Source organism: Rhincodon typus, chromosome 4 (assembly GCF_021869965.1).
Source record: "Rhincodon typus isolate 14 chromosome 4, sRhiTyp1.1, whole genome shotgun sequence".
Classification (NCBI taxonomy): domain Eukaryota; kingdom Metazoa; phylum Chordata; class Chondrichthyes; order Orectolobiformes; family Rhincodontidae; genus Rhincodon; species Rhincodon typus.
Genome location: NC_063335.1, coordinates 3185067 through 3201273, shown reverse-complemented (window position 1 = coordinate 3201273; position 16207 = coordinate 3185067). Strand labels below are relative to the sequence as shown.

The window sequence follows — 16207 nt, the reverse complement described above, 5'->3', positions numbered from 1 at the left end:
CACCTAATAGGACAATGTCTTTTCATTAATGAGGCTGGAATCAATCATGTGTCGTGGTTTAATGAACTTGTTTAATCATTTAGATTTTTATGAGCCACTGTCCCACTAGTTCATCTGTGTTTAATATAAATCTTCAGACAGCCCTTGCAATAATCCTTTTTGCCTCGGAGTAACCCCTTCTCAAAGGTACCATTGTTTCACTTAACTGCTGGAGCAGGCTTTTAAATCTGTGTCCAGGTGCTGAAGTAGGCTTTTTAATTTTTTTTAATCAGTTTGTCCACCATTTTATGTTTCTCAAATATGGCCAGCTGTTACAAGATGCCTATACAGGTTGATGTTTTGTTTTAAAATCTAGTTAAAGGTGTTAGAGGGTATCTTGTGGGACAACAATGGTATCCCTACTTTGGAGCCAGAAGGTCTATGTTCAAGTCCCACCAACTCCAGAGGTGTGTAATAACATCTCTGAACAGGTTGAATAGAAAATATCCAGTTTAAAGGTGTCTCCCACCCCCAGCACCATCCATCGGGCGACCTACCATCCCTGTACCCCAGCATTACACTCGCCTTATTAACTTGCAGTTTGACAGCGTCTATCAAATTGGCTGTCAGGATTTTCAAAAGACAGAATATGGCAGCTGACTGCTGGGAAAAGTGGGCATTGTTTGCCTTCTTTTGACAGTTGTATGCTACATGGAACAGTCAAAATGGAAGTGTGGTACCATATTTCCTATGGAGGCCTAAACCAAATTGCCTCTCAGAAAGGAGCCCCCTCCTTTCATGAAACGGAAGGGCCAATGTAGGAGATTGCCAGTTCTCGAAAAACCAGGCTCAATGTATCTTTCTGATATTGCGGGATTCAAAAGTGAGAGACAAGTAGTGGAGGCGGGAGTGTCATGGTAATATCACTGGTCTAGTAATCCAGAACCTCACCTGATGCACTGGGCAATAGGTTTGAATCCTACCATAGCAGATGGTGAAATTCGATTTCAGTAAAATTTGGAATTAAAGACTAGCCTAATGGTGACCATATAACCTTTGCCAGTTATTGTAAAAACCCATCTGAGTCATTAGGGTCTGCTCTAGCCTACATGTGACTCCTTTTGTAATGTAGTTCATTGTTACCTGTCCTCTGAAATGGCTCAGCAAGTCATTCAGCTACCTGGTCATTAAGGATGGATGTAAATGCTTACCTAACCAGTGATCCCCTCATTACATGAATGAATATATCTAAAAATTCCACGATCAAAGTGTCCACATCTCATTATGCTCAAAATGGTCTTCCTATAAATGTTCTTTTAAAATGAGTGCTTAGTTTTTTGTATGTTCATTCCTTCATTGGGATACTGAAGTGACCACTATAACTGAAGAAAGAATAGGAGACAGAGAGAGAGAGAGAGAGACAGAAAGTGAATTTTACTCTTGTTATTTATAATTTTTTTCTTTTATCACCTCTAGGAAGATTACTTGGTAACAGATGATCTCCTAGTGGATTATTTCAATTTATTTCTCAGCCTATTTGTAAGTAATTTCTTGATAGTAGTTCTAATGCTCTGTAGTTTGTACTGATTGTCATGGATATGCTCTCGCTTTACTCCAGTTATGAACATGACATAAGCAGATCAACCATCACAGTTGCAAAATGTGTTTTTTTAGATGCTGTCTTACTTGTCTTACAATAATATGTACTTCTTTTAAGGCTTGTTGTAGATTTTACAAATCAATACTTTCCTATCCAGCATATTGATGTATAGCTACATGTCAAAATTAAAATGTGCTCATTTTCACTTCCTAATAAAGCTTAAATCTAAATTGCAAGTTTATAGTCTGGGCTCAATCTGAGCAATGTGCAGCATGACTCATTTGGAAAGTGGACTGACATTTAGCCTAAGTCCAGTCTCAAACTTATTTTGCAAGGTGAACATTTGTAAACCTTGTCAATACAGCTGGAGGAACACAGCAGGTTGGGCAGCATTAGAGGAGCAGGACAGTTGACATATAGTGTTTACACCCTTCATCAGGACTCCTTTTGTAAACATCGCTGAACTTGTTGAATATAGAGAGCAGAGATTATCCACTACCTGTGGCATAAACATTAACTTTTGAATGATATATTTAGATATGTGCAGCACTCTCTCTTAAACAGGATGGTCAGCTTTCTAGTTGAATCTTAGCCATACAATATAAATAGGGGTTCTGCATTTGAACAAACCTGAACTTAGTGACATAGAGTCATACAACACACGAACAGACTCTTCGGTCTGACTCATTAATGCTGTCCAGACATCCCAGGCTGATCTAGTCCCATTTGCTAGCATTTGGCCCATATCCCTCTAAACCCTTCCTATTCAAATGCCCAACCAGATGCCTCTTAAATGATGTAATTGTATCCGCCTGCACCACTTCCTCTGGCAGCTTGTTCCGTACACACACTGTCTGATGCACGAAAAATTTACCCCTCTGGCCCTTTTTAAATCTTTCCTTCTCATGTTAAACCTATGACCTCTTGTCTTGGACTCCCCTACCCTAGGAAAAAGGCCTTGGATACTGACCTCATCCATGCCCCTCATGATTTTATAAACCTCCATTAAGTCACCCCTCAGCCTCCGATGCTCCACGGAAAAAAGCCCTAGCCTATTCAGCCTCTCCCTTTAACTCAAATCCTTCATTCCCGGCATCATTCTTGTCAATATTTTCTGAACCCTCTCAAGTTTAGCAATATCCTTCCTATAGAAGGGCAACCAGAATTGTACACTGTATTATAAAAGTGGCCTTACCAATGTCCTGTACAGCTGAAACATGACCTCCCAACTCCAATACTCAATGTTCTGACCAATGAAGACAAATGTGCCAAGCACCCTCTTCAAAATTCTGTCTACCTGGGACTCCATTTTCAAGGAGGTATGTACCTGCACCCGTAGATCTCTTTGTTTGGCAGCACTTCCGAGGGCCCTGCCATTAACTGTGTAACTCCTCCCCTCGTTTACCTTGCCAAAATTCAACACCTCACATTTATTTAAGTTAATCTCCATCTGCCACTCCTTGGCCCTTTGGCCCATCTAATCAAGGTCCCATTGTACTCAGATAATTTCTGATTCTTATGAGGAAAGGTTAAGGGAGCTAGGGCTTTTTTCATGGGAGCGAAGAAGGATGAAAGGTGACTTGATAGAGGTGTACAAGATGATGAGAGTCATAGATAGAGTGGATAGTCAGAGACTTTTTCCCAGGGCGGAAATGGCTATTACGAGGGGGCATAATTTTAAGGTGATTGGAGGTCGGTATAGGGGAGATGTCAGAGGTAGGTTCTTTACACAGAGAATGGTGGGTGTGTGGAATATGCTGCTTGCAGTGGTAGTGGAGTCAGATACTTTAGAGACTTTTAAGCGACTCTTGGATAGGCACATGGAGGATAGTAAAATGTAGGGTGTGCAGGGTAGATCTTAGTAGAATAATAGGTTGGCACAACATCTTGGGCCGAAGGGCCTGTACTTTCTATGTTCAATGTTCTTAATCAAGGTCTTGTTGTACTCTGAGATGGTCTTCTTCACTGTACATTATCTATTTTGGTGTCATCTGCAAACTTAACTGCTAACCATGCCTCCAATATTCACATTCAATTCATTCATATAAATGATGAAAGTCAGTGGACCCAGCACCAGTGCTTGTGGCACACCGCTGGTCACACGCCTCCAGTCCAAAAAGGATCCCCCTTCCACCACCCTCTGTCTCCTACCTTCAAGCAATTTTGTATCCAATTGGCTAGCTTCCCCTAGATCCCACGTGATCTGACCTTACTAATCAATCTACCATGCAGAACCTTGTCAAGCGCTTTGCTGAAGTCCATATAGACAATGTTTACCGCTCTGCCTTCATCAATCTTCTTTGTCACACCTTCAAAAATCTCACTCAAGTTGGTGAGACGTAATTTCCCATGCATAAAACAATGTTGACTATCACTAATCAATCCTTGTCTTTTCAAATGCATGTAAATCCTATCCCTTAGAATATCCTCCAATAACTTACCTACCACTGACAGAAGGTTCACTGGACTATAGCTCCCTGGCTTTGCCTTACAGCCTTTCTTAAATAATGGCACCACATTAGTCACCCTCCAATTGTCAGGCATTTCACTTGTGGCTGCCAGTGTTGAAAATATCTCAGCAAGAGGCCCAGCAATCTCTTCCCCAGCTTCCCACAAAGTTCTGGGAAAGATCTGAATAGGTCTTGGGGATTTATATACCTTTATACATTTTAAGTCCTCGAGCACCTCCTCATCTGTACTATGAACTCTTTTTAAGATAGCACTATCTATTTCCCCAAGTTCCTTACCTTCCATGTCCTTCTCCACTGTAAATACTGACATGAAATATTCATTTAGTATCCCACCCACTGAATGAAATATAAGTAAAAAGAATAAACATGAAAACCATTGTAAAAAGTATACTATCACAAAGACACAAAAGGTATTGTCAACTTAGCATCCTTTGTCCCAACATATCAAAAGGAAACATTAGTAGTGTTTGAAAATGTTGTTGTGATGGAAAGACATTAGGAGAAATGATCCGACTAGGGCCCCAACAACTCGAACACATGTAAAGTGTTATAAATAAGTTTAAAAAAAGCAGAAATTTGCGGACAGTTTGTATGTCCCATTTTAATTGTGTCTACATTGACAGAATGGAGATAAAAATGCATCCCTTGGAATTAATCAAAGCTGTCCATTTTGATTTATTTTCCCTGTTAGAACCAGGGACAAAACGAATTTACAAATGCAAATAACTTCAAGAAAGCCAAACAATTCACTTGATAAATCAGAGGTGTATATCTCACAGGCTTGGAAGAAAAGACAAAATAAAGCATTCAGCAATCTCCCTTTAAAGAGTGTTCGAAGGAAGTATTTTCATTTTGGCAGGGTTTGTGAAGTGAAGTGTCAAGCAGTTTAATCAGAAAAGGCAGTAAGTGGGAAGCAGCAAGCAGGGGATGGGTGGAAAGAGTTAGGGAGTTAGGAATTTTGGCCCAGTTAGCTTCAAGATAATCTAAATTATTCCAATTATAAACATTAGAGGCTGGGAACATAAACCAATCCGATTAAATCTTCTTTTAACAGAAAAGTGATTTTCCTTCAGTTTATTTTCTTTTAGCAACACATTTTTAGGAGTGTCAAATGAGAAGTGATGGCTGTACCACAAGCTCAGGCCTTTTCTGGGATTCCTATGTAAAGCTACAGATTAATATGAAAATATCAACTCAGTCCCTGACTTTGCTGTAACGTAACATTGCTGTAACATTTTTTAATATAACATTTTTGTCCTTTTATCATTGATTATTTTGCCAATTATCTTAAATCTGTGCCCTCTGCTTCTTGTTCCTAACTTTTTTTGTTAGATTGCAGACTCTGTATGTTGCTACTGGGCCAGCATTGATTACCCATTCTCAGCTGGTGATGAGCTGCTTTCTCAAAACCCTGCAATTCTTTGAGTGTAGAAATACACCCGGAGCTGTTAAGAAGGGTGTTCTAGGGTTTTGACTCAACAGTAAAGGAATGGTAATATAGTTCCAAGTCAGAATGGTGTGTGACTTGGAGAAGTTGCAGGTGGTTGTCTTCCTATGCAACTGCTAATGTGCAATTCTAGGTGGCAGAGATCATGAGTTCGGAAGTTGCTGAATGGTGAAGGTAGTGGATGGGGTTCCATTCAAACAGACTGTTTTGTTCTGGATAGTGTTGACATTCTTTGTTTTTTTTGGAACTGAACCCATTCAGGAAAGTAGAGGGTATTCCACCATACTCTTGACTTAGACCTTGTGAATTGTTGATTGACACTGGAGAGTCAGGAGGTGAGGTACTCCGTGCAGAAATCCTAGCCTCTGACCTGCTGTTTGTAACCACAGTATTTATTTAGCTGTTCCACTTTAGGTTCTGATCAGTGGTAACATCCAGGATGTTGATACTTGAAGTGCAGAGATTTAGTGATGGTAATGCCATTGAATATCAAAAGACAATGGTAAAGTTCATTCTTGTTTGTGTTGGGGGTTACTGCTTGGTACTTGTGTGACATGAATGTTATTTGTTACTTATCAGCTCAATCTTGTGCATTATTCAGGTCTTGCTGCATATGGACACAGACTGGTTCAATGTTTGAAGAGTTGTGAATAATGTTGAACGTTGTGCAAACTCTTCACTTCTGGCTGCTTGGTTGTGAGAACACTTGTCCGTATGTGTTTAATGCTGCATTTGTTGGTTGGTGCCCAAGTAGTCCTATGTTGTAGCATCACCAGATGGACACCTTTTTAAGTATACATCGTGCTGCCCTCCTGTCCTCTTCATTGTGCCAGCTTGGTCTCCCACGTTGACGGTAATGGTAGAGTGGAGGAGTATGGCAGGCCATGAGGTTGCAACTTGCTGCTGAGTATAATTCTGCTGCTGCGTATGGGCTGTACTGCGTACAGCACCTTCCAGGTGACCAGATTTAAGTTACTAAATCTGTTTGAAATTCATCACATTTAGCACAATGGTTGTGATACACCACAAGATGACAGGTACCTCATTGTGAAGAGGAGCATCTTTTCCACAAGGACAGTATGCTAGTCATTGTACCTAACAGCTATGTCCTAACACAATCAGCTCAGTTATTAATGATAATACTGGACTCCTATTGATAATGGATATTGAAGTCCTCCACCCTGAATACAGGTCACCTTTGCCATCTTCAGTGATTCTTCCAATTAGTGTTCAGCGTAGAGGAGCACTGATTCATTGGGGTGGGAGCAAGGTGGTAGATGATAAACAGGACGTTTCCTTTCCTTGTTTGGCTAGATGCCATGAGACTTCATGAGGTCGGATCAAAATTGAAGACTCTTAAGACAACTCCTTCTGACTAGATAGTACAGTGCTGTCACCTCTAGTGGGTCTGCCCTGTAGGTGGGATAGGATATCCCAGAGATGGTTATTGTTGTATCATGGACATTGTCTGTAAGGTACGATTTGAGTACGACATATCAGATTTTACATGACTGTGGGTCTGCTATTCCAATTTTGGAGCAAACCTCCAGATTTTGGAAGGAGAATTTTGCACAGCCAAGGGAGTTACCATTGTCTTTTCTCGTGTTTAGGTCAATGCTAGGTGGTCTTACCTGTTTCATTTTCTTTCAGAATGAGAACAGTTTCCCCGCTATCCTTCCAGTGCATTCATGATTTTGAACACCTCTGTGAAATCTTTTTGCAACCTTTCTTCTTCAGAAGAACAGATCTAACTTCTCCAACCTTTTTAGTTAACCAGGGTTCCTCATTCTTGAAACCATTCCTGAGACTCTCTGTTCTGCACCCTCGCTAATGCCTTACCATCAAACCAAGGTTGCAAACATACTGACTTTATGTTAGACTTTCCTGGAAAAGTGATGGCATCAGTGATCTGGAACACTGTTTGGAACAGGAGCCAAAAGTAATAGCTTTAGGTTTCTTTATACTGAATTGGAGAAAATTTCTGCTGATTCAGTTTAGTGCCGGATGCGGAAAAAGTTTTTAACAACAGTGGGGGGATCAAGAGAGGTGATGGCCAGCTGGAGCAGTGTACTCAGCATATTTGTTGTTAATACCAAGTTGGGAGGAGTGAACTGATTCCTTTCCTTGTTCTGTTCCTCCAATGACCAAAACAACGTTTGAATTTAAAAATGTAGGATATATTACCATATATCTGCAAACTATATATACCCAGTATTAGAAACAAATCAGTCACATTCCTTTACCAACAAATAAAGAACCATTTTATTGCAAGCAAAACTTACTCAAGTGAAAGTGCAAAGATGATGAACAAAAGGTTTGAACTGTGCAAATATATACCACTACCCTTATCGAAAACTAACTCCAATATACTTGCACACAACCTCCAAGTATTTAGTATCCTCTGCCTGTGGTGATAAGGCCTTCCTGTAGATTTTCTAATCACAAACATTGATGAAAGAGATTTGAGAGAAAAGAGAAACTGATGGGAAAGGCTCTGGGCAAGCTATCAATCTGTTTTCAAGTCCAATATCTTTCTTTCACATCTCAAACTGGGCCATGTGTCCTCATTTTGCAAGCAGACTTTGTACCTTCATCTAAGTAGCTTGATCATTGCAAGTGTAAGATTGTTGCTGCTATAGCCAGTGTCTTTTGTTTTGCAAAATGTTCTTTGAAAAGAGTTCAAGATATGTACACATGTCCAATCAATGTCAATAATATTGTATATTAATATTTGGTGAATGCATCTTTATATAAATGTGAAATAATGCTATCTCTTTGGTAGAACAGGCCTTACTAGATGTATTATCTATGCTGTAACTAATTGATATTCTTCCTATGTTCCTAGCCACTTTAGTTATTATTTCAATCATTCATGATGGCTGATAAGTATTACTGTCATATATTTCTTAAGAGAAGTGCTTTACCTCTCAGAAGATAATCTTTACATTTCTCTCAATACTAAAAAGTTACCCTACTTGTATGAAAGTATATTACACCATGATACAAAGACATTTGACACTTAATCCCTGAATTGTTCATGATATCAAACACACTGCTGCTATAAAGTAACCTTTTTACATATCAAGAAATAGGAATGCAGGATTTTCCCCAAATTTTAAAAGTAGTCTTACCAACTGTGTTGTTCCACAGGTTTCATTGCAAGATTTTCCACGTTGTCTCATCCAGTCAATAGTCTCTCATCCCTTCTCCAATAGTTTTTTTGGACAAATAAACAAAGATTTTTATTTCTTTTTTAAATTAATGCCCCATTATTTTTTCTCATTGGTTCCCAATAATGACAAGGGAAATGTCTTTCCTTCATTGAGATACTATGACTAACCTGGGTGAGAGTTGGCAGCCTACTTGGAAGAAAATAATTATTGAGTTACCTTTGCATTAAATCATCTTCATTTTTGTTTCACAGGAGTTTCCAAAGCCAATTTGTTTTAACAAAGAAACTGAGGCATTTGAAATTGTAGATAATGCCAAGCGAAATCTGATAAAACAGTTGAGAAATTTGGAACGTTCTTTAACTCCAATGAACCCTGTTTACAATGTGACAGTCAAATCTAAAATGAATTATCCTCCACGAAACCTCACTGCTGCGGATTTGAACTTTGAAACCACCTTCACTACACAGGTAGGCAGATGATTCATAATGTCATTATGTCTTTGGTTACATCTCTCAGTAGTGTATTTCTTATAGTCATTAATTCACACCTGTTATAAAGTGATTTTTCTAAGTATCCAGAAATAGCCCAAATTTTAGAAGTAGTCTTACCAGCTCTATTGTTCCAGAAGTTTCATTGCATGATCTTCCAACTATAACTATTCCAACAGCTGCCCGGCACTTTTTGGAGCATTCTTGATATTCCCATTCCTCTGTTCTGACCACATAACCCTGCAAGTTTATTTTCAAGTGCCCATCCAATCTCCTTTTAAAACATTGATTGCCTCTGCTTCCATCACTTTGGCGATCATCGATTTTCAGCTATTGTGAGTTCGTGGTTTGCATTAATGTTTCAAAGATGATCTTTAGTTATGGAAAGATTATTTTGTATAGTTAAGGTTATTAAAATATGCTTTTCAGTTGGACCTTGTGTGGTTTGTCGGTCACAGAGGAAAGTTAGCCAAGATTATGGAGAGTTAGACAGGACTGCACAGGAAGCTAAGGAAGCTTTGTCGTCATTGACCATGTTCATTGAAGATGGGGCTTAGTCTCATTTTGAATTGTGAATTATGATAGGTGTAAGACAGAGAACACAATTGAGAATGAACAGGAGTACTGAAGATTTCAGGGGGGAACGGGAGCAGTGAAAAAGAAAATAAGAGAATGGAAGAGGAACTATGAGAAAAGACCAGCAACAAATATAAGCAAAAATCCCAAAGTCTTCTCAAAGCATATAAACAGTAAGAGAGTAGTTAAAGGAGGATTAGGGCAGATCAGAGACCTAAAGGTGGATTTACACACGGAGGCAGGGGACATAGCTGAGGTGTTAAATGAATATTTTGCATCTGTCTTTATAAAGGAGGAGGATGCTGCCCAGGCAGTAGTGACAGAGGAATAAACTTTATTACTAGAAGAGTTAAAAATTAATAAAGAAGACGCCTTGGATAGGTTGATGATATTTAAAGGTGACAAGGCACAGGGACCAGATGAGGTGCATGCAAGAATGTTGAAGGAAGTGAGGTTAGAAATTGTGTGGGCAGGTCTATAATTTACCAGTGTGTTCAGATTGCAAATAAGAGTGTAGTTAGTCTTCTCCAGACTCAGGGGGAGGTGTCAGAAGATTGGAGAATTGCAAACATTATGGCCTTGTTCAAGAAAAGCTATAAAAATAATCCCAGGAATTATAGGCCAGTCAGTTTAACTTCGGTGGTAGGGAAACTTCTAGAAACAAATATTTGTGATAGAATAAGTTATCACCTGGAGAGATGTGTGTTGATTAGGAAGAATCAGCATGGATTTCTAAAGCGGAAGTCGTGATTTAACTAACTTGCTGAAGTTTTTTGAAGAGATAACACAATGAGGGTAACGTTGAATCAGAGAGAGTAGGAACTTGTTGCTGTGATATACCTGGATTTCTAGAAAGCATTTGATACCGTGCCACACAACAGACATGTGAGGAAAGTTATAGATCATGGTATAAAGGGACAGTTGCAGTGTGGATACGAAAGTAGCCGCATGATAGGAAATAGAGAATTATGGCCAATGGATATTTTTCAGCTGGAGGAAGGTTTGTAACGGAGTCCCCCAGTGGTTGGTATTGGGATCCTTGCTTTTCTTGATATGTATTAGCGATCTGCATCTTGATGTGCAGGGACAATTTCAAAGTTTGCAGATTACAATGAACTTGGAAAAAATATAAACTGTGGAACTCCAAAAGGACATTGACAAGTTGGTGGAGTGGGTGAATAAGTGGCGTATGAGGTTCAATGCAGAGCAGTGTGAAATGATGCACTTTAGTCACAAGAATATTGAAAAATAATATAAAGTAGGGACATAATTCTAAGGAGGATGCAGGAGCAAAGGGACCTGGTGTATGTATGCATAGAACATTGACAGGTGAGGAGAGCAGTTAACAAAGCATGCAGTGATCTCAGCTTTGCTAATAGGGACGTGGAGTACAAGAGCAAGGAGGTGAAGTTGAATTTATAGAAACGCTTGTTAGACCTCACCTGGAGTATTGCGTACAGTTGTGGGCACCACATTATAGGAAGGATGTGAATGCTTTGGAGAGAATGCAGAAGTGGTTTGCTAGAATGGTTCCAGGAAGCAGAAATTTTACTAATGAGGAAAGATTGAAGAAGTTGGAACTGTTCTCCTCAGAGAGAAGAAGGCTTAGAGCAAATTTGATAGAGGTTTTCGAAATTGTTAGTGGGCTGGATAGAGTAGGTAGGGAGAAGCTGCTTCCACTTGTAAAAGAAAGAAAGAATGAGAGGGCTTAATGATTTAAAGTGATGTCCAAATGAAGTGAGGGTGATATGAGAATAAACATTTTCATACAGTGAGTAGGTAGGGTATAGAAAGCACTGCTTGGAAATGTGGTGGAAGCAGGTTCAATTGAGGCATTCCAGAGGGAATTGGATGATTACCTGGATAGAAATAATGTGCATCGTCATGGCGAAAAGGCAAGAGATTGACACTAGGTAATAGAACCGGAGCAAGCACAATGGGGCGAAGATCCTTCTTCTGCGCCATTACGATTCTGTGATTCTGTGAATTTTGAGGAATAGAGCTGGCAGGTTGCTTAAATAAAAGTAAAATACTGCAGATGTTGAAATTCCAAAGAAACACAGAAAACGCTGGAGAAACTCAACTGATTTGGCAGCATCTGTGGAGAGAGAAACTTAGTTAACATTTCAAGTCTGCTATGACTCTTCTTCAGAACTGAGGACGAGATCTATAGAAGTCATATTGGACTCGAAACATTAACTCTGTTTCTCTCTCCTCAGATTCTGCCACACCTGTGGAGCTTCCTCAGCATTTTCTGTGTTTACTGTGGAAGATAGCTTAGATTGACACCAGTGGACAAATCTACAGTGGGTCTCAATGTTGGACTGCTAAAGAAAGTAATGAGATGATTACCTGGAAAGTATTGAAAAATAACCAGAACAAGGGATTGAGCATCTATGGTCAGGAGTTGGTAAATGAAAGTTTTACTTTTGAGAGTAGCTGGAAATGAGGCAAATTCTCCAGAGGACTGTGTTAAACTTATGGATATTCCTTACAGAAGTCATTAACTTTAAGATTGATGTGTCTTAGAGAATTCTTGAGTGATCTAGGAAGGAAACTTGAATATATAGCATATAGTTATAAACCATATTGGTAAGATAATAGTATTCATAAGAACCTGTTTTAAAAAGAGCACCGGACGTGGTAATTCCGCCCTTCAAGCCTGCTCTGCCATTCAGTGAAAACTGTACTATCCTCTATCCCTGAATGTTTTTAATATGTAGATATCTATCAACCTCTGTCTTGAATACAGTCAATGACTGATCCTCCAGCTATATTCTGGAGCAGTGAATTTCAAAAATTCCATAACTTCTGAGTGGAGAAAGTCTGTTTCATCTCTGTCCTGAGCAACTTGTCCCTGATTCTGACTGTGCATTCTCTGGTTCTAGACATCTTAGCCAGTAGAAGAATCCTTCCTTCATGTACTCTCTCAATCATGCAAGAGTCTCTTATGTTTCAATAAGATTACCTTTCATTCTTCTAAACTCCAGAAAATATAGGCTCAGTCTATTTAATCTTTTCTTATAGAACACTCACTACATCCCAAAAATTAGTTTGGTGGACCTTCTTTGCTCTCTTTCTACGGCAAGTATAGGGAGATCAACAGTGCCTAACCCTAACCCTAACCCTAACTCCAGTTGTGGCCTCACCAAGAATCTATTTAATTGCAGTAAGGCATCTTGACTCCTTTATTCAAAACTTCTTGTAATAAATGCCAACATATAATTTGCCCTCTTAACTGCTTGTTATATCTGAATATTAACTTTCAGTGATGAATGAATAAGGCATCAAAGTCCAATTGAAGTTTAATACTTCCCAAGCTCTCTCTATTTTAGAAATACGCTGTCTCTCTCTTTTTCTACCAACGAGTGAAAAATGTCATCTTTCTCTACATTGTATTCTACCTGACAGATTTTTGCCCACTCACTTTGCCTGTCAAAATCCCCACAACGTGTCTTAGCATCCTGCTTAAAACTCCCACTCCCACCTCGTTTTCTGTCATCTGCAAACTTTGAAAGATTGTGTTTAATACACGCATCCAAATTGTTAACATAGATTGTGAACAGCTGGGGCTCAAGTACTGATCCTTTTGGTACCCCGGTAGTCACAACCTGCCGACCTGAAAATGACCTAAAATATTCTAACTTTGTTTTCTACCTGGCGTAATCAATTCTCAGTCCATACAATATATTCCTGTTAATTCCATGAGTGCTAACTTTGTTTACTAACCTCTTATTTGGGATCTTATTCAAAACCTTCTGATAATCTAAATGTACCACATCTACCTGTTCTCCCTTATATGTTCCAATATTTACATCCTCAAAATGAACTCCAACAATATGTCAAACAGGTTTTTCTTTCAAAAATTCATGTTGGCTCTGCCCAGTCCCACAATTAGTGGTTAGTGGTTAGTGGTTCAGCTTAGTGGTTAGCACTGCAGCCTCACAGCACCAGGGAACCAGGTTCGATTCCAGCCTTGGGCGACTGTCTGTGCGGAGTTTGCACATTCTCCACGTGTCTGCATGGGTTTCCTCCAGGCGCTCCGGTTTCCTCCCACAGTCCAAAGATGTGCAGGCTAGGTGAATTGGCCATGCTAAGTTGCCTGTAGTGTTCAGGGGTGTATGGGTTCTGGGTAGGATGCTCCAAGGGTTGGTGTGAACTTGTTGGGCCGAAGGGCCTGTTTCCACACTGTAGGGATTCTATGAATTATTTTCTCTGTGTCTAGCGTTTGAGATATAAAACTGAACTAGAAAGGCAGAACTATTTTCACAGGAGCATAGAATGTTGAGAGGTGATCGTACTGATGTTTATAAAATCACGAGGGGCATATGTAAGGTGAATGAGAAGGGCTTTTTCCCTTGGGTGAGGAGGTTTTAAACCAGGGGCATAGATAAGAGAAAGATTTAAAAAGGACATGAGGGGCAACATTTTTTACACAGAGAGTAGTTCATTTGTTGAATGGACTGCCAGAGAAAGTGATGGATGCAGGTACAATTACAACATTTAAAGGACATTTGGATAAGTTCATGAATAAGAAATAATTTCATGAATGGATCAAGCGTAGGCAGGTGCAACTAGTTTTAGTTGGTGTGGACTAGTTGGACCGAAGGGTCTGTTTCCATGCTGTATGACTCTATGACTCAATGACTCTATTAATTATAGGCTAGGCTAACAAGTTTGTAGTTCTATGTTTTCTTTCCCATTACTTACTTAAACAGTAGAATTTGATTTACCATCTTCCAATCTGCCAGCAGCATTTCAGAGATTATAGAATTTTGAAAGATGACGACCCCTCTACAAGTCACCTCTTTCAATATTCAGGATGTGTATCATCAGGTCCAGGGAATTTATGTACTTTAGATCCCATTAACTTTTTGAGCACTTTTCTTTTGTTAGTGTTAATATCCTGTACATCATTTAAAATCAGCACTAGATTCCCCTTTATTTCTGAGAGAATTTTAGTATTTTCCTCTGGAAAGACAGACACAAAGTATTTGTTTAGTTTGTTTTGCTTTGTTTAGAAGGGGAGCCAATGGCCTAGCGGTATTTTTGCTGGACTATTAACTCTGAGACCCCGGTAATGTTCTGGCAGATGCTGGAATTTGAATTTTAAAAAGTCTGCAATTAATATTTTAGTGACAGCCATGAAGTGACGGTTGAGGAAAAGCCCATCTGGTTCACTAATGTCCTTTAAGGAAGGAAGTCTGGGCTACATGTGACTCCAGACCAATGGCAATGTGGTTGATTCTTAATTGTCCTCTTTGCAATTAGAGATATGAAAGAATTTTTAAAAAGCTCTTTTATGTACAATAAGATTTGTCATATTAAAAATGTAGAAAAGCCTTGTGGCATAGTTCTTTTGGATTTATCTTTAAATGTTAACAGTTCCTAACTGGGTTGTAACACAGGACATTAATGCTCAATGTAAAATAAAAGTTTTTCTCATGTTCTCCTTCATCTTTTGCCCAAAACCTTGAATGTAAGTATCCCCTACTCCTTGTACAATCAGCTAATGGCAACAGTTGCGATCCCAAGTTCCAGTGTCACTCCGTGCACTCAATGCCTATTTTCTTGAACTCCCCCGATAGCCTACTACTTCCACAAATTCAGCAAGATCAAGTTTAAATTAAAAAGCAATAAAACTGCAATTTGAATGATGGTACCTTGAAAAAGCATTGGTCATTTGTCCCTTGTGCTGCTGAATGTATGCTCAGCTGTGTATATTTAGGACAGAGTTAACTAACAAGGTCAAGAATTCAAGGTTAACATTGAATCAGCATTAAATGACACATCATGTAATGACTGGAATGAGGTTGCCTAGGTGGATTTGTTGAGTATGAGATTCCTGATTGGGGCTTTTAACCTGGGCCAATCAGGGAGCCCTGGCTGACAGACATAAACAGAAGAATCAGAGAGTCTCCTGAGGCTAGGGACTGGCTGTATGCTATCTAGTCAGAGTGTAAATAAAGGGTGATGAGATACCAGCCTTCTTGCAGTTATTTCACATCATAATCTGCTTTCTCTGCTTTCTAGCAATAAATCCACATAATTGCCCTCATTGAATTCATGGACATAGCAATCAGCATAGAATAGAATTGAATAGCCTTTATTGTCACATACACTCCATTGAGTGCAGTGAAAAGTTTGTAATGTCTCCTTTAGGCGCCATTTAGGTACAGGGTACCTAGGTACAGACACTTTTAAGTGTTGTTACAGAGTTAAAAAAAGAAAGATTAGCATGGGAACAGAGTTCTTAAAAGTCCAGAATGATTATAAAAGTGACCATAAGTACTTAAGTTCCAGTCCCTCTCCAACATGAGTCTGTGCTCGCCAGCCCCAGCACATGTGCCAGTCTCTGCCCAGGACTCGCTCAGCCGCCACTCCGGCTCTGGTCTGCTTCGCCACTGCTCCGGGACTCGGCCCGTGCTCCCTGTCACTGCTCCGGGACTCGGCCCGTGCTCCCTGTCGCTGCT

The 16207-nt window shown here is 39.6% G+C and overlaps 1 protein-coding gene across 1 annotated transcript in view; it reads left to right on the top strand.

Annotated features, from left to right (window-relative positions):
• Positions 1-6954: 6954 nt before the first annotated feature.
• The window catches only part of LOC109921548 (regulator of G-protein signaling 22-like), a 104936-nt gene continuing 95683 nt past the window's right edge, over positions 6955-16207 (top strand). Inside the window, exons 1-2 of the mRNA XM_048595621.1 lie at positions 6955-6972; positions 8922-9137. Of these exons, the coding sequence (XP_048451578.1) occupies positions 6955-6972; positions 8922-9137 (234 nt within the window). The remainder of the gene's footprint in view (positions 6973-8921; positions 9138-16207) is intronic.